Here is a 27,376-nt window from a genome sequence, read left to right on the forward strand (position 1 = left end):
TATTTATTAGATTTATAAAACACTAGTGTACTTTTATATATATATATTGGGAGAATATCTCCAATCACACCACTAAAGACAGAACTGCATTGATTTGCGCCACCTTATATCGATACTAATTGCTTGTGCTGAGACTTGTCTGTACGAAAGGGACGAAAAGTAGATCCCTTAGGTTTGGCTTTCTTATCCTGAGGTAAGAAGGCACCCTTGCCGCCCGTGACTGTAGATATGATGGAACCCAGGCCCTGGCCAAAAAAAACCTTCCACTTGAATGGGAGGGAAAGCGAGACTTAGATGTCATGTCAGCAGACCACGATTTTAGCCACAGAGCCTTAGCATTCAGGCAAATAATCTGCATGTTGGCATCACAGATGAACGAATGCGCTACCCTAAAGGCTTTGATTCAATCCAAAATCTCCTCGAGGGGGGTCTCCACCTTGACCATTGCTGATAGAGCGTCACACCAATAGGTAGCCGCACCAGCCACCACAGTGACTGCCACCGCCGGTTGGAAAACAAACACTGTCAGTTGGAACATCTTCTGCAACATGAACTCCATCTTTTTATCCATGGGTTCCTTAAAAGAGGAGCTATCCTCAAGCGGAATGGTCGTTCTCTTAGCGAGTGTGGAGATAGCACCATCCACCTTAGGGACGGTTCCCCACAGTTCTAGCTGTGCGTCTGGAATGGGGAAAAGCTTCTTAAAAGAATACGAGGGAGAAAAGGGCAAACCCAGTTTCTCCCATTCATTTTTAATAATGTTCACCATTTTGATAGGAACCGGGAAGGCCTGGACGTAAACCCTATACAATTTAGGGATCAAAGGTTTCTCCGGTAGTTTCAGTTTAAGAACCTCCAGAGTAGCAAGCACTTTCTTCAGCAGGAAACGCAAATGCTCCATCTTAAATTTTAAACCTGGTTCCTCTGCTGACGGAGGCCTAGAGGTAGCCGATTCCGACTCAGAAGTGGCCTCCTCCGAAAAATCAGAGTTGCCCTCCTCTGCGGATAATCTGTCTGAGATATCCAGCGGAGTCGAAGACCCCTGAGACGGATAGCAGTGCCATACCTTCTGCTTGCGATTAGTAGGAAGAGGCATCGCATTTATGGCCGCAGAAAATGCCGTCTGCAACTGATCGGCGAAGTCTGGAGGCCAAAGGGCCCCTCCCATGGGAGGGATTAGTAGTGCCCTGGGGAACTGCTTGTGTATTCGGAGATGCTTGTAGGGAACGCACCTCGCGGGACGGAGAATCCTCAGAGTTGGACGGCTCAGTTGTACTAAATACTTTTTTAGAAATAATAATATTGTCATAACATGTGGAACAGAGTTGTAACGGCGGTTCCACCGGCACCTCCTCACAGTATACACAGTTAGTAGGTTTAGATAAAGAAGGAGTATCCTCCAACATATCAGAGTCCTCCATAGCTTGCGCCTTTATTACGGACTTGATTATTGATTAAATGGCACCTTTATATCCCAATGGCCGGGGCACTCATCACCTCCTATGACCCGGACTACAAGAAACAGCTTTTGTCTCCTCCGAACACAGGTTGAGAAAGAGGAAGTTACTGAGGCCATACCCGGTCACATGGAGTACCATGCAGGACCGCCCCGGCACTGAGCGAGAGATGCGCCAAAAAAGCCTGCATCAAACTCTCTTTAACTGTTCCACACTGACAGACAAGTTCAGTAAAAAAAACACAATAAACATTATCATGTATATAAAAATCCCCCCTGTTCCATAACCCCCTTCTGAGGGTATTACCCTAGATTCTATACAAATAAAAGGAGTCACACTGTGACCCTGTCTTTTTGCTCTATCATATATATATATATATATATATATATATATATATATATATATATATATATATAATGAAACGATCTTACCAGAATCAACGCCGTGGAACAGGAACACAGCTCTTCAAGTGTGACAAGTTAGTAGCGTCGCTCCTGACATGGACTTGAGAGAATAAAAGCAGGCAGCGAAACTCGTCAACGCTGATTGCTTAAGGAGCTGTTAATATGAGTCGGGATGGTTTTGAAGAACTCCCCCTGCATCTTCGGACTCTAACTTTCACCCATGCTCTTACTGAGAGGCTGACAGGACTAAATAAAACTCCAGTCCCATTGCGAAGAGTACTAACCTCCATAAGAGACTACTCCGAATCTTCCGACACTTCTCTGCCAACCTCCTGTGACGAAAGGCAAAGAATGACTGGGGGATGAGGGAAGTGGGGGAAGTATTTAAGTCTTTGGTTGGGGTGTCTTTGCCTCCTCCTGGTGGCCAGGTTCTTAATTCCCAAAAGTGATGAATGAAGCAGTGGACTCTCCTCCCCTTTAGATGGAAATAAAGTGACTTATAGTGCAATAATAAAATAACATTTTGTTTTTGCACATATGCCTACCTCTATGGACTTAAAGGGACATTACAGTACAGAAAGAAAATGTACTGTATTAATACATTTTATCATTGCACTACTACTTGCATATAATGTGTTAAAGGAACATGAAAGTCCAAATTAAACTTTCATGTTTCATAGAGAACATGCAATTTTAAGATGTTATTTACTTTTGTTAGTACATGTACATCATTCTATTGGTATCCTTTGTTGAAAAGCATATCTAGGTAGGCTCAGGAGCAGCAATGCACTACTGGGAGCTAGCTGAACACATCTGGTGAGCCTCTGATAAGAAGCATTGTGTTTCATAAAACAAACTGTCAGTGTAAGCAGTTTCCTTACTGCTCATTAGGAAGATCAGTGTCAGCCCTGTACAGTAACTTACAGCCCCCAGTAATAAAGCACCTACCTTAAGTTTATTAAATGTGCCTATGCTGTAATCCCAGGCCGGTACTATATGGTAAAGAACGTTATCCAGAAGCTTCACGAACCTGCCAGAAAAGACAGCATCTTATTAACATGACACCAAGCTGAAAATGCAACAAAACAGCACTGCAATATACAGTCATTAGTTTGTCAGAAGTAAAATAGAGGTACAAATTTCCAAATCCAGGATTCCAAAATCTGCAGTTATGCTGGAATCTAGATTTTTTCTGATGAGAAAAAAAAAAAAGACAAATTTTCCATCCAATAAATCACAATCTTGTTTGCCTGTGTTCTATCAGAATAGCAAACATATCAGATCAGCAAACGGAAGTGACATTCCATCAGCTGTCTGATCGCAAATATTCACTGCGCAAGCGCTCCTCTTCATCATCACATTCCAATGCCAGCATGTCACAACCCATCAGATTCTTGGACAGTCTTCATGTTTTTTTATATATTATATTATAATATAATTTATAAAAACATGCCCAGTAGCTGCAGTTAGTGACAGGTTAAATTATCTATACTATAATTGCGTTTGTAACGCGTCCATCGGTGTCACCAGTTGTGCATGCATCCTCAAAGGAATGTTGGCTGCGTGAGGCAGCCAAAAGAATGTTGGCTGCGCGTGCAGCCACAAGAATCCACCTGGATGCAGCGTTAGCAAACGAAGCCTTAACAAAAACAAAAAAAAAACACACAACCGCCCATACAAAACAACGAAAAAACACGTAACCGCCCGCAAGAAATAAAAAAAACATAACCGCCTGCACGTAGTATAACAAAAAAACCTAACATCCCGCATGAAGTATTAACAAACACCGAAACCGCCAACATAGCAAAATAATAACGTAATTAACTCCTAATCTGCAAATAACATCATTAAAATATTAACCCCCCACAACGCAATAAACCTAACTAACCTATTAACCACTAAACCGCCACCACATTGCAATAAATCTAATTAACCTATTAACCCCCAAACCGAAAAATCCCCACATAGCAATACACCTAATTAACCTATTAACCCCTAAACCGCCAAACTCCCACATCCCAATAAACCTAAATAACCCCTAAATCGCCAAACCCCTACATTGCAATAAACCTAATTAACCTATTAACTCCTAAACTGCCTACCACCCACAACGCAAATAACTAAATTTAATTACTAAGCCCCCTAACCTAACACCCCCTAAATTAACCCCAATACCAAATTACACTTAAATAAAACCTAACATTAAATTACAAAAAAATAATCTAAACTTACAAAGAATAATAAACTCTAAAATTACAGAAAAAAATAAACAAAATTATCAAAAATAAAAAAATCCCTATGAAAATAAAAAAGCCCCCCAAAAATAAAAACACCCCCTAAACTAAACTACCAATAGCCCTTAAAATGGCCTTTTGTAGGGCATTGCCCTAAGTTAAACATCTCTTTTACATTTAAAAAAATACCCCCTAACAGTAAAAACCCCTCACCCACCAAACCCCCGAAAATAAAAATAAAAAACACTAAAAAAACCTAAACTACACATTGCCCCTAAAAAGGCAATTGTATGGGCATTGCCCTTAAAAGGGCATTCAGCTTGTTTACTGCCCTAAAAAGAGCAATCAGCTCTTTTACAGCCCATTACATTTCTAAACTTGAAAATAAAAAAAATCCCCAAAAAAAAAAAATCCTAAGACTAAGCGCCAAATAGGTACTCACCGTTCCTGAAGTCTGGCGGAGAAGGTCTTCTTCCAGGCGGCTCTATCATCTTCTATCTTCATCCGTAGCAAAGGCAGCGCAGAGCGGAGGTGTGGAGCTAGCTTCCCCGATGCACAGATCCTCAGCGGCGTGGAGGCCCCTCTTCATGCGATTGTCCGTCACACACTGAAGATTGAATGCAAGGTACCCCATATTTATTGGGGTACCTTGCATTCCTATTGGCTGAAATTTTAAAATCAGCCAATAGGATGAGAGCTACTGAAATCGTATCGGCTGATTTGAACAGCCAATAGGATTTTAGTAGCTCTAATCCTATCGGCTGATTTCAAAATGTCAGTCAATAGGAATGCAAGGTACCCCAAATTGAATGTGGTACCTTGTACACTGAAGATTGAATGCAAGGTACCCCATATTTATTGGGGTACCTTGCATTCCTATTGGCTGAAATTTTGAAATCAGCCAATAGGATGAAAGCTACTGAAATCATATTGGCTGATTTGAACAGCCAATAGGATTTTAGTAGCTCTAATCCTATTGGCTGATTTAAAAATTTCAGTCAATAGGAATGCAAGGTACCCCAAATTAAATGCGGTACCTTGCATTCAAATCTTCAGTGTACGACTCACATCGGATGAAGAGGAGCCTCCACGTCGCCATGGACCGCCGCCGCTGAGGATCCATGCAACGGGGAAGACAGCTCCACACCTCCGCTCCTCACCGCCTTCTTTCCAGATGAAGATAAAAGGTGATGGAGCCGCCTGGAAGAAGGCTACTCCGCCGGATTACAGGAACGATGAGTACCTAATTGGGGCCTAGTCTTAGGCTTTTTTTTTATGTTTTGGGGTGGCTTTTTTTTTAGATTAGGGTTTTTTGGGCTGGAAAAGAGCCGATTGTCTTTTTAAGGGCAGTAAAAGAGCTGAATGCCATTTTAGGGGCAATGGGTAGTTTATTTATTTTTTAGTGTTAGGTTTTTTTATTTTGGGGGGTTTGGTGGGTGGGGGATTTTACTATTAGGGCGTAATTGGTAATTTGTTTAGGTAAAAGAGTTGTTTAACTTAGGGCAATGCCCTACAAAAGCCCTTTTAAGGGCTATTGGTAGTTTAGTATTAGTTTATGGGGTGTTTTTTTATTTATTTTTTTATTTTTTATAGGGGTATTAGTTTAGGTTTAATTTTTTTATTTTGCATAGGTTTGTTTATTTTTTTCTGTAATTTTATTTTTATTTTGTGTAATTTGTGCTTTGGGGTTTGTAGTTTTTTTTAATAGACTGCCCTCCGGGCAGGCTTATCGCCTAGTTCTATATAAAGGCGTTTGTAAACGTGTTAGTATTTCGCACATGGGCTCTAACAAGTGTATAACAATCTGATGGCTATGTTGTTAGCACGCGGCTGCATACACTTTGAACACTGTCCAAGAATCTGATGGGTTGTGACGTGCTGGCCTTGGCATGCAATGATGAAGAGGAGCGTATGCGCGGTGAGTATTTGCGATCAGACAGCTGACGAAACGTCACTTCTGTTTGCTGATCTGATATGTTTGCTTATCTGATAGAACACCTGCATCTTTGTTTTTCTGTCTTGAAACATGCAAATGCTAGTCTATATTTGTCTGGTTACAGTACTGTACTATCTAATGATGCTATGTATACAGAAGTATTAGGTTACATGTACAAGCTGTAATATGTAAATGCAGTACTGTACTATCTAATGATGCTATGTATACAGAAGTATTAGGTGACATGTACAAGCTGTATTATGTAAATGCAGTACTGTACTATCTAATGATGTTATGTATACAGAAGTATTAGGTTACATGTACAAGCTGTAATATGTAAATGCAGTACTGTACTATCTAATGATGCTATGTATACAGAAGTATTAGGTTACATGTACAAGCTGTATTATGTAAATGCAGTAATGTACTATCTAATGATGCTATGTATACAGAAGTATTAGGTGACATGTACAAGCTGTAATATGCAAATGCAGTACTGTACTATCTAATGATGCTATGTATACAGAAGTATTAGGTGACATGTACAAGCTGTAATATGTAAATGCAGTACTGTACTATCTAATGATGCTATGTATACAGAAGTATTAGGTTACATGTACAAGCTGTAATATGCAAATGCAGTACTGTACTATCTAATGATGCTATGTATACAGAAGTATTAGGTTACATGTACAAGCTGTAATATGCAAATGCAGTACTGTACTATCTAATGATGCTATGTATACATAAGTATTAGGTTACATGTACAAGCTGTAATATGCAAATGCAGTACTGTACTATCTAATGATGCTATGTATACAGAAGTATTAGGTGACATGTACAAGCTGTAATATGCAAATGCAGTACTGTACTATCTAATGATGCTATGTATACAGAAGTATTAGGTTACATGTACAAGCTATATTATGTAAATGCAGTACTGTGCTATCTAATGATGCTATGTATACAGAAGTATTAGGTTACATGTACAAGCTGTATTATGTAAATGCAGTACTGTACTATCTAATGATGCTATGTATACAGAAGTATTAGGTTACATATACAAGCTGTATTATGTAAATGCAGTACTGTACTATCTAATGATGCTATGTATACAGAAGTATTAGGTGACATGTACAAGCTGTATTATGTAAATGCAGTACTGTACTATCTAATGATGCTATGTATACAGAAGTATTAGGTGACATGTACAAGCTGTATTATGTAAATGCAGTACTGTACTATCTAATGATGCTATGTATACAGAAGTATTAGGTTACATGTACAAGCTGTAATATGCAAATGCAGTACTGTACTATCTAATGATGCTATGTATACAGAAGTATTAGGTGACATGTACAAGCTGTATTATGTAAATGCAGTACTGTACTATCTAATGATGCTATGTATACAGAAGTATTAGGTGACATGTACAAGCTGTATTATGTAAATGCAGTACTGTACTATCTAATGATGCTATGTATACAGAAGTATTAGGTTACATGTACAAGCTGTATTATGTAAATACAGTACTGTACTATCTAATGATGCTATGTATACAGAAGTATTAGGTTACATGTACAAGCTGTAATATGCAAATGCAGTACTGTACTATCTAATGATGCTATGTATACAGAAGTATTAGGTGACATGTACAAGCTGTATTATGTAAATGCAGTACTGTACTATCTAATGATGCTATGTATACAGAAGTACTAGGTTACATGTACAAGCTGTATTATGTAAATACAGTACTGTACTATCTAATGATGCTATGTATACAGAAGTATTAGGTGACATGTACAAGCTGTAATATGCAAATGCAGTACTGTACTATCTAATGATGCTATGTATACAGAAGTATTAGGTGACATGTACAAGCTGTAATATGCAAATGCAGTACTGTACTATCTAATGATGCTATGTATACAGAAGTATTAGGTTACATGTACAAGCTGTATTATGTAAATGCAGTACTGTACTATCTAATGATGTTATGTATACAGAAGTATTAGGTTACATGTACAAGCTATATTATGTAAATGCAGTACTGTGCTATCTAATGATGCTATGTATACAGAAGTATTAGGTTACATGTACAAGCTGTATTATGTAAATGCAGTACTGTACTATCTAATGATGCTATGTATACAGAAGTATTAGGTTACATATACAAGCTGTAATATGTAAATGCAGTACTGTACTATCTAATGATGCTATGTATACAGAAGTATTAGGTTACATGTACAAGCTGTAATATGCAAATGCAGTACTGTACTATCTAATGATGCTATGTATACAGAAGTATTAGGTTACATGTACAAGCTGTATTATGCAAATGCAGTACTGTACTATCTAATGATGCTATGTATACAGAAGTATTAGGTTACATATACAAGCTGTATTATGTAAATGCAGTACTGTACTATCTAATGATGCTATGTATACAGAAGTATTAGGTTACATGTACAAGTTGTATTATGTAAATGCAGTACTGTACTATCTAATGATGCTATGTATACAGAAGTATTAGGTTACATGTACAAGCTGTATTATGCAAATGCAGTACTGTACTATCTAATGATGCTATGTATACAGAAGTATTAGGTTACATGTACAAGCTGTAATATGCAAATGCAGTACTGTACTATCTAATGATGCTATGTATACAGAAGTATTAGGTTACATGTACAAGCTGTAATATGTAAATGCAGTACTGTACTATCTAATGATGCTATGTATACAGAAGTATTAGGTTACATGTACAAGCTGTATTATGTAAATGCAGTAATGTACTATCTAATGATGCTATGTATACAGAAGTATTAGGTGACATGTACAAGCTGTAATATGCAAATACAGTACTGTACTATCTAATGATGCTATGTATACAGAAGTATTAGGTGACATGTACAAGCTGTAATATGCAAATGCAGTACTGTACTATCTAATGATGCTATGTATACAGAAGTATTAGGTGACATGTACAAGCTGTAATATGTAAATGCAGTACTGTACTATCTAATGATGCTATGTATACAGAAGTATTAGGTTACATGTACAAGCTGTAATATGCAAATGCAGTACTGTACTATCTAATGATGCTATGTATACAGAAGTATTAGGTTACATGTACAAGCTGTAATATGCAAATGCAGTACTGTACTATCTAATGATGCTATGTATACATAAGTATTAGGTTACATGTACAAGCTGTAATATGCAAATGCAGTACTGTACTATCTAATGATGCTATGTATACAGAAGTATTAGGTGACATGTACAAGCTGTAATATGCAAATGCAGTACTGTACTATCTAATGATGCTATGTATACAGAAGTATTAGGTTACATGTACAAGCTATATTATGTAAATGCAGTACTGTGCTATCTAATGATGCTATGTATACAGAAGTATTAGGTTACATGTACAAGCTGTATTATGTAAATGCAGTACTGTACTATCTAATGATGCTATGTATACAGAAGTATTAGGTTACATATACAAGCTGTATTATGTAAATGCAGTACTGTACTACCTAATGATGCTATGTATACAGAAGTATTAGGTTACATGTACAAGCTGTAATATGCAAATGCAGTACTGTACTATCTAATGATGCTATGTATACAGAAGTATTAGGTGACATGTACAAGCTGTATTATGTAAATGCAGTACTGTACTATCTAATGATGCTATGTATACAGAAGTATTAGGTGACATGTACAAGCTGTATTATGTAAATGCAGTACTGTACTATCTAATGATGCTATGTATACAGAAGTATTAGGTTACATGTACAAGCTGTATTATGTAAATACAGTACTGTACTATCTAATGATGCTATGTATACAGAAGTATTAGGTTACATGTACAAGCTGTAATATGCAAATGCAGTACTGTACTATCTAATAATGCTATGTATACAGAAGTATTAGGTGACATGTACAAGCTGTATTATGTAAATGCAGTACTGTACTATCTAATGATGCTATGTATACAGAAGTACTAGGTTACATGTACAAGCTGTATTATGTAAATACAGTACTGTACTATCTAATGATGCTATGTATACAGAAGTATTAGGTGACATGTACAAGCTGTAATATGCAAATGCAGTACTGTACTATCTAATGATGCTATGTATACAGAAGTATTAGGTGACATGTACAAGCTGTAATATGCAAATGCAGTACTGTACTATCTAATGATGCTATGTATACAGAAGTATTAGGTTACATGTACAAGCTGTATTATGTAAATGCAGTACTGTACTATCTAATGATGTTATGTATACAGAAGTATTAGGTTACATGTACAAGCTATATTATGTAAATGCAGTACTGTGCTATCTAATGATGCTATGTATACAGAAGTATTAGGTTACATGTACAAGCTGTATTATGTAAATGCAGTACTGTACTATCTAATGATGCTATGTATACAGAAGTATTAGGTTACATATACAAGCTGTAATATGTAAATGCAGTACTGTACTATCTAATGATGCTATGTATACAGAAGTATTAGGTTACATGTACAAGCTGTAATATGCAAATGCAGTACTGTACTATCTAATGATGCTATGTATACAGAAGTATTAGGTTACATGTACAAGCTGTATTATGCAAATGCAGTACTGTACTATCTAATGATGCTATGTATACAGAAGTATTAGGTTACATATACAAGCTGTATTATGTAAATGCAGTACTGTACTATCTAATGATGCTATGTATACAGAAGTATTAGGTTACATGTACAAGTTGTATTATGTAAATGCAGTACTGTACTATCTAATGATGCTATGTATACAGAAGTATTAGGTTACATGTACAAGCTGTATTATGCAAATGCAGTACTGTACTATCTAATGATGCTATGTATACAGAAGTATTAGGTTACATGTACAAGCTGTAATATGCAAATGCAGTACTGTACTATCTAATGATGCTATGTATACAGAAGTATTAGGTTACATGTACAAGCTGTAATATGTAAATGTAGTACTGTACTATCTAATGATGCTATGTATACAGAAGTATAAGGTTACATGTACAAGCTGTAATATGCAAATGCAGTACTGTACTATCTAATGATGCTATGTATACAGAAGTATTAGGTTACATGTACAAGCTGTATTATGTAAATGCAGTACTGTACTATCTAATGATGCTATGTATACAGAAGTATTAGGTTACATGTACAAGCTGTAATATGTAAATGCAGTACTGTACTATCTAATGATGCTATGTATACAGAAGTATTAGGTTACATGTACAAGCTGTAATATGCAAATGCAGTACTGTACTATCTAATGATGCTATGTATACAGAAGTATTAGGTGACATGTACAAGCTGTATTATGTAAATGCAGTACTGCACTATCTAATGATGTTATGTATACAGAAGTATTAGGTTACATGTACAAGCTATATTATGTAAATGCAGTAATGTACTATCTAATGATGCTATGTATACAGAAGTATTAGGTTACATGTACAAGCTGTAATATGCAAATGCAGTACTGTACTATCTAATGATGCTATGTATACAGAAGTATTAGGTTACATGTACAAGCTGTAATATGCAAATGCAGTACTGTACTATCTAATGATGCTATGTATACAGAAGTATTAGGTTACATGTACAAGCTGTAATATGCAAATGGAGTACTGTACTATCTAATGATGCTATGTATACAGAAGTATTAGGTTACATGTACAAGCTGTATTCCCAGAGGCAGAACTTTTCTTCACTTTCTGCGATGAGATTTTTTTAGAACATTTTTCTGCAGGTCATTTTCAAATAAAATTCAATTGTAACTTAGGCAGTTACACTAAAGCACCAGCTCAAGTGCAATGTGTTGATTAACTGGAGAGAAAAGCTAAGTTTTTAAAATCTCTCAAATAAAAAATGTTTACTTTTCTTTTAATCTAACATCACAAGGTAGAAATGTAGTAATAAAAAAGGTGCATTCAGAAGCCACAGTTTTGTAGGTCAGGAAAGGCTAAGGGGGAGGGTTAAAAGATACCCGGAGAGCCAGTCAACAATAAATGTACTGGTGCTTTGCAGCTCTGCTCCATATTTGACTGTTCTCTTCAAACAGCACTTTGCTCTGGACTCACTGTTAAGGAAAACTAACACAGTGCAGAAAGAGCAAAGCTCTGTTTGAAGTGAACAGTCTAATGTGGAGCAGTGCTGTAAAGTGAAAGTGCTAAGAGTTCCTACATGTGTCCTATTCTTTCTGCAGACATGCTGCATTTTCTGCGATGACATCTCAGATCACTGTATGTTCTGCCTTGGGGGCTGTATTATGTAAATGCAGTACTGTACTATCTAATGATGCTATGTATACAGAAGTATTAGGTTACATGTACAAGCTGTATTATGTAAATGCAGTACTGTACTATCTAATGATGCTATGTATACATAAGTATTAGGTTACATGTACAAGCTGTATTATGTAAATGCAGTACTGTACTATCTAATGATGCTATGTATACAGAAGTATTAGGTGACATGTACAAGCTGTATTATGTAAATGCAGTACTGTACTATCTAATGATGCTATGTATACAGAAGTATTAGGTGACATGTACAAGCTGTATTATGTAAATGCAGTACTGTACTATCTAATGATGCTATGTATACAGAAGTATTAGGTGACATGTACAAGCTGTATTATGTAAATGCAGTACTGTACTATCTAATGATGCTATGTATACAGAAGTATTAGGTTACATGTACAAGCTGTAATATGCAAATGCAGTACTGTACTATCTAATGATGCTATGTATACAGAAGTATTAGGTTACATATACAAGCTGTAATATGCAAATGCAGTACTGCACTATCTAATGATGCTAAGTATACAGAAGTATTAGGTTACATGTACAAACTGTATTATGTAAATGCAGTACTGTACTATCTAATGATGCTATGTATACAGAAGTATTAGGTTACATGTACAAGCTGTATTATGTAAATGCAGTACTGTACTATCTAATGATGCTATGTATACAGAAGTATTAGGTTACATGTACAAGCTGTAATATGCAAATGCAGTACTGTACTATCTAATGATGCTATGTATACAGAAGTATTAGGTTACATGTACAAGCTGTATTATGTAAATGCAGTACTGTACTATCTAATGATGCTATGTATACAGAAGTATTAGGTGACATGTACAAGCTGTATTATGTAAATGCAGTACTGTACTATCTAATGATGCTATGTATACAGAAGTATTAGGTGACATGTACAAGTTGTATTATGTAAATGCAGTACTGTACTATCTAATGATGCTATGTATACAGAAGTATTAGGTTACATGTACAAGTTGTATTATGTAAATGCAGTACTGTACTATCTAATGATGCTATGTATACAGAAGTATTAGGTTACATGTACAAGTTGTATTATGTAAATACAGTACTGTACTATCTAATGATGCTATGTATACAGAAGTATTAGGTTACATGTACAATCTGTATTATGTAAATGTTGCCTACATTGCATAAGATATTGTTTATACTTGGTCCTATTCCCTACGAAGCTGCCACATTTCACAGATGTAAATATACAAATATTGTAAAGTTCAGCCTTCTCTTGTCTCGAGCGGTTTGCATCTGTACTTGTACATACAGTACGTGTACGGCTCCCTCTAGAGGCGGGAGTGTGTCTGTGATAGCGGTTTGCATCTGTACTTGTACATACAATACGTGTACGGCTCCCTCTAGAGGTGGGAGTGTGTCTGTGATAGCGGTTTGCATCTGTACTTGTACATACAGTACGTGTCCGGCTCCCTCTAGAGGCGGGAGTGTGTCTGTGATAGCGGTTTGCATCTGTACTTGTACATACAGAATGTGTACGGCTCCCTCTAGAGGTGGGAGTGTGTCTGTGATAGCGGTTTGCATCTGTACTTGTACATACAGAACGTGTACGGCTCCCTCTAGAGGCGGGAGTGAGTCTGTGATACTTAAAGGGAAATTACAAATGGAAGAGCAACATATAAACATGTTTATTTCTTACCAAGAGGAATCTGGGAAGTCAAATATGTTTAAATTACATTGAATCAAAGCCTTCATAGGAAGTAAATGATCATTAGCAGGAAGTGCATAAGTGATTATAGAATATAAGGTAAATTTAAAAGGACAGGACACAATTTTCTTTCATTATTCAGATAAACATGTTATCACATTTGCTTTGTTTTCTTGGTATCCTTTGTAGAAAATCATATCTAGGTATGCTGAGGAGCTGCAATACGTTTCTGGGAGATAGCTGCTCATTGGTGGCTACACATATATGCCTCTTGTCATTGGCTGATGTAATTTGTTCAGCTAGCTCCCAGTAGCGAGATGCTGCTCCTTCAGCAAATGATACAGAAGGAATGAAGCAAATGTGATAATATAAGTAAATAGGAAAGTTGTTTTCAATTGTATTCTCCATCAGAATCATTTTTGGGGTTTTATGCGCCTTTGGGTGCCGCTTTTTCTTATGTACACTATCCCTTAAACCTTCTTAAAGGGACAGTGAAGTCAAAACTAAACCTTCATAGTTTACAAAGAAAAAAGTGTGCAAGTTTACATTTGCTTCATTCTCTTGGAATCTTTGTGATACCCAGGTAGGCTCATAGGGCCTCAGGAGTATGCACATGGTATTCTATGGCAGCAGCATATGTAACTACATTGCTGCAAACACTGCTGCCATAGAATACCAAAGACATGCTCAATACTGAGGTCCTATGAGCTTACCTAGATTTACTCATCAACAAAAAATACCTAGAAAACAAAGAAAGTTTGAAAATAGCAGTAAAGTGGAACATTTTTAACTGAATCATTTAATTTACTTTACTGACCCTTTAATACAAAAACAAGATTAATATATTTAGTCACTGCTTTTTCATTTGTGCATAGAAAATGTCCCTTTAAATAATTTATTTCCCTTCTCTGTTTAAATATTCTACAAAGTGATTGCTTGATACAAATTATCCCTAAATGGCTGAAGTGCAGGAGCTAAAATAAACAATATTCAAAAGTTTTTTCAATGGGTTAATCCATTGGCTGCAAAACAATGCAATTTTCCTAACAAAATTACAATTTTAAAATGACAGTAAAGTCAATAACGTTTATGATTCACTTAGAACATGCAATTATTAACAACTTTCCAATATACTTCTATTATCAAAATTGTTTGTTCTTCTAATATCATTTGTTGAAGAAAAAAAGCTAGGTAAGCAGATAGGATCTTAGGAGCGTGCACATGTTTTTAGCATTCTGTGTTTGTAACTGTGTATAACATTGCTATAAATGTTGTTGCAAACACTGCTGCCAGATAGCTAAAGACACGTGCACACTCCTGAGCTCATCTAGGACTAAGTTTAATGTTGACTTAACTGTCCCTTTAAATTATTTTCTAACAATACATTTTCTATGCATATGATTTGCAAGGCTGTGCATACTTGCGGATATAGAATATGGATATAAATAAATAGCTTTACATAGTTTCTGACCTCTGTATGAGCACAGCTCTTCGATATAAAACATCTGGGTCAATGGCCTCCAGTCTTGGATATCGCACTAAGTTGGCCGGCTGGAACATATCAGCAGTGAGCCCCAGATCTCTTTCCTTGGAAGATTTTATCTTTATCCCATGGATACGAACATCAATGCCCTCATCTATGGAGAAATCCACATAGATTTATATTCACAGAAATGTTTCAGGCAACAATCCTATTATCTCATTGGTGTCTCCCTTTATATCACTTCCAATGAAAACATAATTAATATTTAAAAAAATTAGAAAGATTAATGGTTTAAATATTGTGTAATTTAATTAAAGTGAACAGAGATTTCAAGGTCTTAATTACAAGGTAGTAGATTACATGAGTATATGCAAAATATATATTTACAGTAGTTAAAGAAATTCAGAGACCACAAGTATTTTACATTTAGAGACAACACGTGGCAGGTAGAAATAAATGTTTTTTTTTCTATCTAGCTACAGACAAATGTGAATAGATAAAAATAAATCAATGTAACAAACCCTTCACACATCCCAGTTTACAGCACAACAGCAGCATATGTTCCAAACATACAGTCAAACTGGCAGAAAAAAAAATTAAAAGGACTGTAACAGATATGGATGTAAACCTAGGCCCTTTTATATATATATTAATAGCAAGGCAGAAGCTGTAATCCAATATGAACAGATTTATTGATAAGAAAATATCTATTTTCTTGTACATTAGTCATGGCAAATATAAACCAATAAATCCTAAACGCTAAATAATTAAATCACAGATTAGCAGTCATGGATCTATATGGGTAAGAAAATAGCATGTTCTAAACTGAGTAAATAGGTTGTTTCTAGAAAATATAAGAAAAACATGAAATAAACATCTACTCATGGAAATATGTTCATCTAATAAAACTGGAAACCATATTAAGGAGAACCATTGGGATACTCTAAGATTGAAAACTTCAGAAGAATTTAAGAACACGAAACCTAGTTCTGAAGTCCATTGTACAAAGAACACTGTCACTTTTTATGCTGGTAATTTAATGTCTACAGCATGCAGTGGGGAAAAGGAATAGGTTGTCTGAATCATTCTGATGTTTTATATACAGATGTGGCCATAATCATCAGTACCCTTGCATTTTAAGAGAGAAAAAGCATGACTGGAGATTGCAAAAATGCACGTTGACAAGCTACAGTCCTTCTGGGAGGATTTGGCATATCACAAAAACTCCAAGATTACAGAAGGAAAAAAGAAACTTTAATAGAAAAGGGAAGCATCCCCTACCATGAAACATTGAGAAGGCTCAGTAATGTTTTGGGGTTGCTTTGCTGCCTCTGACACTGGGTCTCTAGAATCTGTGCAGGGCACAATACAATCAGAAGATTATGAAGACATTCTCAAGCAAAATGTACTGCTCAGTATCAGAAAGCTGTGTGTCAGTCTCAGGTCATGGGTCATCCAGCAGGATAATGACCCGCAACATCTCAAAAAACACCCAAGAATGGATGAGCAGAAAACATTGGACCATTCTGAAGTGGCTTTCTATGAGTCCAAATCTGAATGCCATCAAATATCCATGGAAAGAGCTGAAACTTGAAGTTGGGAAAAGGAACCCATCAAACCTAAAGGAACTGGAGCAGTTTACACAAGAAGAGTGGTCCAAAATCATAGTCAAATAATGTAGAAATCTTAATCAGAGCTACAGGAAGTGCTTGACTGCAGTTATTGTCTCTAAAGGCTGTGTTACTAAATAGGTTAAGAGTACCAATATTTCATGGTATGTTCTGACCGGAAGGGGCGGAGTCACAAACGGGTGCTTTGTGTTACAACTCTTGTGGGACAGAGCTAAGCCCTTCATACCTACTACCCAGCAAGTATATGCTTGGGGCCTTACACTATGTGCGGCCATCGGATTCCCAAGCTCACGGTCAGAGCAGCTTGCAAGCAGTGCTCCATATCCATTCTAGGAGCAACAGCAACCCCGGTCATCGTACAGGAAACTGAAGGCCTTTGTCCCAGGCCTACCTGGTCAGTATCAGCGTCACTGGAACACTATTGTATCCTAGGGTGGCATCAAGCCAAGCTTCAAGGCAGTTGGAGGTGGATTGAGCCCTGGATAGACTGCATAAGGGGTGTCGACACCAAAAGCCAAACCGGCACCCAGAAGGCAAAGCCTGTCAGCAATTGGTTGGGCCGTAACAACACTCTCACGTAGAGACATGACTAGCCCCAGAGCCAGAGTGGACAAATGATTGACGGCATCACACTAAACTTTTGTTGCCCTTTGATCCGACTAACAAAGTTGGAGAGGCGATTCATGATGCCCAGAGTACCGTAAGTGGCTCTAGTGGCTTGCACTTTGTATGAGGCATGAGTGGCTGCAGTTAAAGATTGCTGAGAGGTGGTCTGTAAAAACCTGGGTAGATCTACCTAGCTCTTTACGGCTGTGTATCACCGACCAAAATACTCAGTGAGCAAGCTGAGGAGGTGTTTGTTTTATCCCTAAGCTTCAGAATGCAGGCAAAAGCACTAGAGGCCTGAACATTGCCGGAGGTAGTGAATTATTAGGTCGCGGTGAGCAACCGGTACCCGGTTCCTGTCTAACCTCACATGGTGAGCTTACTGAAGCTGTAGCTCCAGAAGTTATTCTAAGGTCTTCAGTTTGGTGAATTATTGGACCTGACCTCTGTCTCAAAGAATATCTATTGTATATTTACTGCATTGGAATAAGGTATTTTCAAGAGAGTTATACAGCTTGTCTGATGCTGCCACAGCTACCTATTACAAACTAAAGAAAGTGTCTTCTGTTATAAATACCTATGGCAGGTGTTTACACGTTTGTATAGGGAGCGTTGTCCTCAAACGATCATCTGTTTTGTTCTAAGAGGGCTGTAAGATCTGTGCAATAATTTTCTTGAAGTAATGGTCTAATTTTTGTTCTCTATTGATAGTGCAAAAAGGTTTATATTTCTAAGAGAAATTAAACATCTGAAAATCTGTGAAGTGTTTAAATCTGACTGTCCTGCCTCATAATTTTGCATAGTCTATAGTTATTTATCCTTCTTAAAGTGAAAATACTTACAATGTTATAGCAAAGTTTACTTTTACTTGCACGACCTGTATGGAAAAATTTATCCTTCTTAAAGTGAAAATACTTACAATGTTATAGCAAAGTTTACTTTTACTTGCACGACCTGTATGGAAAACAGAATTTATGCTTACCTGATAAATTACTTTCTCCAACGGTGTGTCCGGTCCACGGCGTCATCCTTACTTGTGGGATATTCTCTTCCCCAACAGGTAATGGCAAAGAGCCCAGCAAAGCTGGTCACATGATCCCTCCTAGGCTCCGCCTACCCCAGTCATTCGACCGACGTAAAGGAGGAATATGCATAGGAGAAATCATATGATACCGTGGTGACTGTAGTTAGAGAAAATAATTCATCAGACCTGATTAAAAAAACCAGGGCGGGCCGTGGACCGGACACACCGTTGGAGAAAGTAATTTATCAGGTAAGCATAAATTCTGTTTTCTCCAACATAGGTGTGTCCGGTCCACGGCGTCATCCTTACTTGTGGGAACCAATACCAAAGCTTTAGGACACGGATGATGGGAGGGAGCAAATCAGGTCACCTAGATGGAAGGCACCACGGCTTGCAAAACCTTTCTCCCAAAAATAGCCTCAGAAGAAGCAAAAGTATCAAATTTGTAAAATTTGGTAAAAGTGTGCAGTGAAGACCAAGTCGCTGCCTTACATATCTGATCAACAGAAGCCTCGTTCTTGAAGGCCCATGTGGAAGCCACAGCCCTAGTGGAGTGAGCTGTGATTCTTTCAGGAGGCTGCCGTCCGGCAGTCTCATAAGCCAATCGGATGATGCTTTTAAGCCAAAAAGAGAGAGAGAGGTAGAAGTTGCTTTTTGACCTCTCCTTTTACCAGAATAAACAACAAACAAAGAAGATGTTTGTCTGAAATCCTTTGTAGCCTCTAAATAGAATTTTAGAGCACGAACTACATCCAAATTGTGTAACAAACGTTCCTTCTTTGAAACTGGTTTCGGACACAAAGAAGGCACAACTATCTCCTGGTTAATGTTTTTGTTAGAAACAACTTTCGGAAGAAAACCAGGTTTAGTACGCAAAACCACCTTATCTGCATGGAACACCAGATAAGGAGGAGAACACTGCAGAGCAGATAACTCTGAAACTCTTCTAGCAGAAGAAATTGCAACCAAAAACAAAACTTTCCAAGATAGTAACTTAATATCTATGGAATGTAAGGGTTCAAACGGAACCCCTTGAAGAACTGAAAGAACTAAATTGAGACTCCAAGGAGGAGTCAAAGGTTTGTAAACAGGCTTGATTCTAACCAGAGCCTGAACAAAAGCTTGAACATCTGGCACAGCTGCCAGTTTTTTGTGAAGTAAAACAGATAAAGCAGAAATCTGTCCCTTCAAAGAACTTGCAGATAATCCTTTCTCCAAACCCTCCTGTAGAAAGGATAGAATTTTCGGAATTTTTATCTTGTTCCATGTGAATCCTTTAGATTCACACCAACAAATATACTTTTTCCATATTTTATGGTAAATTTTCCTAGTTACCGGCTTTCTAGCCTGAACAAGAGTATCAATGACAGAATCTGAAAACCCACGCTTTGATAAAATCAAGCATTCAATCTCCAAGCAGTCAGTTGGAGTGAAGCCAGATTCGGATGTTCGAATGGACCTTGAACAAGAAGGTCCTGTCTCAAAGGTAGCTTCCATGGTGGAGCCGATGACATATTCACCAGGTCTGCATACCAAGTTCTGCGTGGCCACGCAGGAGCTATCAAGATCACCGAAGCCCTCTCTTGATTGATCCTGGCTACCAGCCTGGGAATGAGAGGGAACGGTGGGAATACATAAGCTAGGTTGAAGGTCCAAGGCGCTATCAGTGCATCTACTAGAGTCGCCCTGGGATCCCTGGATCTGGACCCGTAGCAAGGAACCTTGAAGTTCTGACGAGACGCCATCAGGTCCATGTCTGGAATGCCCCATAATTGAGTTATTTGGGCAAAGATTTCCGGATGGAGTTCCCACTCCCCCGGATGGAAAGTCTGACGACTCAGAAAATCCGCTTCCCAATTTTCCACTCCTGGGATGTGGATTGCAGACAAGTGGCAGGAGTGATTCTCCGCCCATTGAATTATTTTGGTCACTTCCTCCATCGCCAGGGAACTCCTTGTTCCCCCTTGATGGTTGATATATGCAACAGTCGTCATGTTGTCTGATTGAAACCTTATGAATTTGGCCTTTGCTAGTTGAGGCCAAGCTTTGAGAGCATTGAATATCGCTCGCAGTTCCAGAATGTTTATCGGGAGAAGAGATTCTTCCCGGGACCATAGCCCCTGAGCTTTCAGGGGTTCCCAGACCGCGCCCCAGCCCACCAGACTGGCGTCAGTCGTGACAATGACCCACTCTGGTCTGCGGAAGCTCATTCCCTGTGACAGGTTGTCCAGGTTCTGCCACCAACGGAGTGAATCTCTGGTTCTTTGATCTACTTGGATCGTCGGAGACAAGTCTGTATAATCCCCATTCCACTGTCTGAGCATGCACAGTTGTAATGGTCTTAGATGAATTCGTGCAAAAGGAACTATGTCCATTGCCGCAACCATCAAACCTATTACTTCCATGCACTGCGCTATGGAAGGAAGAAGAACAGAATGAAGTACTCGACAAGAGCTTAGAAGTTTTGATTTTCTGGCCTCTGTCAGAAAAATCTTCATTTCTAAGGAGTCTATTATTGTTCCCAAGAAGGGAACACTTGTTGACAGGGACAGAGAACTTTTTTCTATGTTCACTTTCCACCCGTGAGATCTGAGAAAGGCTAGGACAATGTCCGTATGAGCCTTTGCTTTTGACAGAGACGACGCTTGAATCAGTATGTCGTCCAAGTAAGGTACTACTGCAATGCCCCTTGGTCTTAGCACCGCTAGAAGGGACCCTAGTACCTTTGTGAAAATCCTTGGAGCAGTGGCTAGTCCGAATGGAAGTGCCACAAACTGGTAATGCTTGTCCAGAAAGGCGAACCTTAGGAACCGATGATGTTCCTTGCGGATAGGAATATGTAGATACGCATCCTTTAAATCCACCGTGGTCATGAATTGACCTTCCTGGATGGTAGGAAGAATTGTTCGAATGGTTTCCATCTTGAACGATGGAACCCTGAGAAATTTGTTTAGAATCTTGAGATCTAAAATTGGTCTGAATGTTCCTTCTTTTTTGGGAACTATGAACAGATTGGAGTAAAACCCCATCCCTTGTTCTCCTAATGGAACAGGATGAATCACTCCCATTCTTAACAGGTCTTCTACACAATGTAAGAATGCCTGTCTTTTTATTTGGTCTGAAGACAATTGAGACCTGTGGAACCTCCCCCTTGGGGGTAGTTCCTTGAATTCCAGGAGATAACCTTGAGAAACTATTTCTAGCGCCCAAGGATCCTGAACATCTCTTGCCCAAGCCTGAGCAAAGAGAGAGAGTCTGCCCCCCACCAGATCCGGTCCCGGATCGGGGGCCAACACTTCATGCTGTTTTAGTAGCAGTGGCAGGTTTCTTGGCCTGCTTACCCTTGTTCCAGCCTTGCATCGGTCTCCAGGCTGGTTTGTAGAATTTGAGGCTGGTCCGTTTCTGCGAAAGGGACTAAAATTTGGCTTATTTTTAGCCTTAAAAGACCTATCCTGAGGAAGGGCGTGGCCCTTTCCCCCAGTGATGTCTGAAATAATCTCTTTCAAGTCAGGGCCAAATAGCGTTTTACCTTTGAAAGGGATGTTAAGCAATTTGTTCTTGGAGGACACATCCGCTGACCAAGACTTTAGCCAAAGCGCTCTGCGCGCCACAATTGCAAAACCTGAATTTTTCGCCGCTAATCTAGCTAATTGCAAAGTGGCGTCTAAGATAAAAGAGTTAGCCAATTTAAGTGCTTGAACTCTGTCCATAACCTCCTCATACGAAGAGTCTTTATTGAGCGACTTTTCTAGTTCTTCGAACCAGAAACACGCTGCTGTAGTGACAGGAACAATGCATGAAATTGGTTGTAGAAGGTAACCTTGCTGAACAAACATCTTTTTAAGCAAACCCTCTAATTTTTTATCCATAGGATCTTTGAAAGCACAACTATCTTCTATAGGGATAGTAGTGCGTTTGTTTAGAGTAGAAACCGCCCCCTCGACCTTGGGGACTGTCTGCCATAAGTCCTTTCTGGGGTCGACCATAGGAAATAACTTTTTAAATATAGGGGGAGGAACAAAAGGTATGCCGGGCCTTTCCCATTCCTTATTTACAATGTCCGCCACCCGCTTGGGTATAGGAAAAGCATCGGGGGGCACCGGGACCTCTAGGAACTTGTCCATCTTACATAATTTCTCTGGAATGACCAAATTGTCACAATCATCCAGAGTAGATAACACCTCCTTAAGCAGAGCGCGGAGATGTTCCAATTTAAATTTAAAAATAATAACATCAGGTTCAGCTTGTTGAGAAATTTTTCCTGAATCTGAAATTTCTCCCTCAGACAAAACCTCCCTGCTGGCCCCTTCAGATTGGCGTGAGGGTATGTCAGAACCATTATCATTAGCGTCCTCATGCTCTTCAGTATCTAAAACAGAGCAATCACGCTTTCTCTGATAAGTAGGCATTTTGGACAAAATGTTTTTAATAGAATTATCCATTACAGCCGTTAATTGTTGCATAGTAAGAAGGATTGGCGCACTAGATGTACTAGGGGCCTCTTGTGTGGGCAAGACTGGTGTTGACACAGAAGGGGATGATGCAGTACCATGCTTACTCCCCTCGCTTGAGGAATCATTTTGGGCAACATCATTATCAGTGGCATCATTGTCCCTACTTTGTCTGGACACTATGTCACATTCATCACATATATTTAAATGGGGAGGAACCTTGGCTTCCAAACATACAGAACATCGTCTATCTGATGGTTCAGACATGTTAACAGGCATAAACTTGATAACAAAGCACAAAAAACGTTTTAAAATAAAACCGTTACTGTCACTTTAAATTTTAAACTGAACACACTTTATTACTGAATATGTGAAAAAGTATGAAGGAATTGTTCAAAATTCACCAAAATTACACCACAGTGTCTTAAAGCCTTAAAAGTATTGCACACCAAATTTGAAAGCTTTAACTCTTAAAATAACGGAACCGGAGCCGTTTTTACATTTAACCCCTATACAGTCCCTGGTATCTGCTTTGCTGAGACCCAACCAAGCCCAGAGGGGAATACGATACCAAATGACGCCTTCAATAAGCTTTTTCAGTGGTTCTTAGCTCCTCACACATGCATCTGCATGCCTTGCTTTCCAAAAACAACTGCGCATTAGTGGCGCGAAAATGAGGCTCTGCCTATGACTAGAAAAGGCCCCCAGTGAAAAAGGTGTTCAATACAGTGCCTGCCGTTTTTTTTAATACATCCCCAAGATTAAAAGAACTATTTATAGTTAACATCCATTAAATATACTTATAAAGTAATCGTTTTAGCCCAGAAAAATGTCTACCAGTCTTTAAAGCCCTAGTGAAGCCCTTTATTCTTATACTAAACTAAGAAAATGGCTTACCGGTTCCCATAGGGAAAATGACAGCTTCCAGCATTACCAAGTCTTGTTAGAAATGTGTCATACCTCAAGCAGCAAAAGTCTGCTCACTGTTTCCCCCAACTGAAGTTAATTCATCTCAACAGTCCTGTGTGGAAACAGCCATCGATTTTAGTAACGGTTGATAAAATCATTTTCCTCTTACAAACAGAAATCTTCATCTCTTTTCTGTTTCAGAGTAAATAGTACATACCAGCACTATTTTAAAATAACAAACTCTTGATTGAAGAATAAAACTACATTTAAACACCAAAAAAACTCTTAGCCATCTCCGTGGAGATGTTGCCTGTGCAACGGCAAAGAGAATGACTGGGGTAGGCGGAGCCTAGGAGGGATCATGTGACCAGCTTTGCTGGGCTCTTTGCCATTTCCTGTTGGGGAAGAGAATATCCCACAAGTAAGGATGACGCCGTGGACCGGACACACCTATGTTGGAGAAATGAGCCCACTGAAATAACTGTAAAAAGTGGAGTAACAAAAGTTTTTTGCTGCTGTCTCTAATATCGTAATTTCCAAAATGCATAGATACCAGTTGACGTTATATGATTTTTTTTCTTAATTTTTGTACCTATGCACAGAATAACCCTAATCACTATAGACACTTATTCACAGAGGTTAAACTAACCCCACATTATATTTCCAAAAAAGGGGAACACAAACAAAGGGAAACCGAATAAGCACCCCTTAGAAATGTACCACTACCTCACATAGGACCCACCTGTTTTTGGCTAAGGGCCTTGATTACCAGTAACCCCCCCTCATGCCCTTTCTGTGGGTGAGCCTCACTCCTTCACAGTATTGCAGTTTTTTCTTTTTTCTTTTTCTCACTTTGTTCACATCTCATCACTAATTACAAAACACAATCACCTAACATGCCATCTAAAAATAGAGAAAGGAAAAACAGAAGTAATACTGACAATGCCACAAATATGCCTATGACAATGCCACAAATATGCTTATAATGGCAACTACTTCAGATACATCTACCCCAGATCTACAAGACATAGTCAAGCAAATTTCAGAACTCATGATACCTCAATTTGAACAAATAAAAATAGATATAGATAACAACCTCTGAAATAACATAAATTATGCTTATCTGATCATTTCCTTTTCTTCCGTTGGAAAGAGTCCACAGCTGCATTCATTACTTTTGGGAAATAAAAACCTGGCCACCAGGAGGAGGCTAAGACACCCCAGCCAAAAGCTTAAATACCTCCCCCACTTCCCTCATTCCCCAGTCATTCTTCCGAGGAAAAAGGAACAGTAGAAAAAATATCAGGGTGAAAAAAAGGTGCCAGAAGAAAAAAAAAAAAAAAAAAAAAAGACGCCCCACGTAGAAAAAGGGTGGGGAGCTGTGGACTCTTTCCAACGGAAGAAAAGGAAATTATTAGGTAAGCATAATTTATGTTTTTCTTCTTAATTGGAAAGAGTCCACAGCTACATTCATTACTTTTGGGAAAACAATACCCAAGCTAAAGAGGGCACTGAATACAAAAACGGGAGGGTACAATAGGCGGCCCATTCTGAGGGCACCAAGCCAGAAACCACTACCCAACAAAAACCCTGCTTCATCCGAAGCCGAGAAAACTTTGAAAATGAAAGGCCCCAAGGGCACTGACCCACAGATAGTCCAGAGGTCTAACGAGAGACCGCAAAATCAGACTCAGCTGAGCCAACAGTCCTCCAGGAGACACCATCGCCCAACAGGCAGTTCCTCACCAAGGGATAAGGCAAAGAAGAACCGAAGGGGAACCGAAAGCTCACCACAAAATTCCTAAAAGGAAAACCCCCAATAGCGAGCCCAGCTCACAAAGACCCAAATGGGTCCTGACCTACAAGGGGAGGCTATGCCCAGACCAAGCAGAAACCAGAGGATTAGGACCGGGCCTCGAGACAGAGAAATCTTTCTCTCAACATTGTGCAAAAGTACCGAAAGACAACTGAAGACGGAGTCCTCACATCGTCAGAACTAAGAATACTATAGTATTCAGACAAAAAAAAGAACGTGTAACAGACCCAGACAAAAAGCCCTGAGTCAAGAACATGCAGTCGTCATGAGAATGACACAGAATAATACTTGCTGAGAAGTAAAAAGCAGCCAGCAAGAGAAAAGATTGCAAAAGAAAAACTCCCAGACAGAGGGCACAATTCCAGGCAATTGAAGCCGCTAGACCTACACACAGGGCTCCAAAAAGGGAAGCACATAACCTCAACGAGACCCACTGCACCCCCAAGAGAGAGAGAGAGAGAGAGAGAGAGAGGTTACCCCCAGAACCCGAAGGTGAATGGTAACCCGGAACCCTCAGCTGGTAAACCCAGGGAGCTAGCTACAATGCCAACCTAGATCCTGAAAATGACAATGCATCTCAGAACGCACTCCGAACCGGGCCAGCCCAAGCATCGGTAGGTCTTGAAAACAGAACAGATGAACCCCAACACCAGCTCAAAAACAGGCGGAAGAATGGCCACAGCCATCCCAACAGAGCACGGGTGCCAACCCGACTCCTTAGAAACAGACAACAAGGCCGTAGACCCAAAGGAATCTAACAAAAGGCCCACCATAGTCTCGACACGGAGCCAGCAAGATTCCAGATGGTACGTAACAACCCAGAGAAAAACACCCCTCTCTGAAAGGTTAACTCTCAGTTCCAACCTCCTGAATCCAAGAGAATCCCTAGAAAAAGGACCACACCTCCATAAGAAGGAGAATAAGCCCCCCACCCTAAGAAAAGGGAGGGGGCCAAAAAGGCAGAGCACCTGCCCACAAGACACAAAGCCACAGGCTAAAGGAGAGATCAATCTCCAACGTAGATGAACTTTGAAGGAATCCCCCTAAGGAAATAGCTTGCTAACACACATCCAATGTGCAATAGCTGCAGCAGAGACACTGCAAACCCATTCGCCTGCAGAGCAGTGAATCCATAAGGTTACCACAGCAAGCTGACCATGGGAAACCAACCATAAAGGGGTAAGTCCAGCTCAATGAGCATCAGCACTCAGACAACCTGGCCAACCGTGACCAGGTCAATTAGTCCAAGTAAAAAGACATAAGTACCCAGGAACTGGGGAACCCCGAACCAGCCCTAGAGCCAAAAAGTCCAGCAACAACTCCACAAAGGAAAACACTGAGTGAAGCCTTCTCAACCATAAGCACCAGGGAGAAAACA

At 39.0% G+C, this 27,376-nt stretch overlaps 1 protein-coding gene across 4 annotated transcripts in view; it reads right to left on the reverse strand.

The window, feature by feature from the left end:
• The window catches only part of HECTD3 (HECT domain E3 ubiquitin protein ligase 3), a 156,143-nt gene that overhangs the window by 83,681 nt on the left and 45,086 nt on the right, over positions 1–27,376 (reverse strand). For all 4 annotated transcript variants that reach the window (XM_053693558.1, XM_053693559.1, XM_053693557.1 and 1 more), the window contains exons 9-10: positions 15,550–15,715; positions 2,810–2,891 (exon numbers count right to left, since the gene is read on the reverse strand). In XM_053693558.1, the coding sequence (XP_053549533.1) occupies positions 2,810–2,891; positions 15,550–15,715 (248 nt within the window). The remainder of the gene's footprint in view (positions 1–2,809; positions 2,892–15,549; positions 15,716–27,376) is intronic.

This window comes from Bombina bombina, chromosome 10 (assembly GCF_027579735.1).
Source record: "Bombina bombina isolate aBomBom1 chromosome 10, aBomBom1.pri, whole genome shotgun sequence".
NCBI classification, from domain to species: Eukaryota; Metazoa; Chordata; class Amphibia; order Anura; family Bombinatoridae; genus Bombina; species Bombina bombina.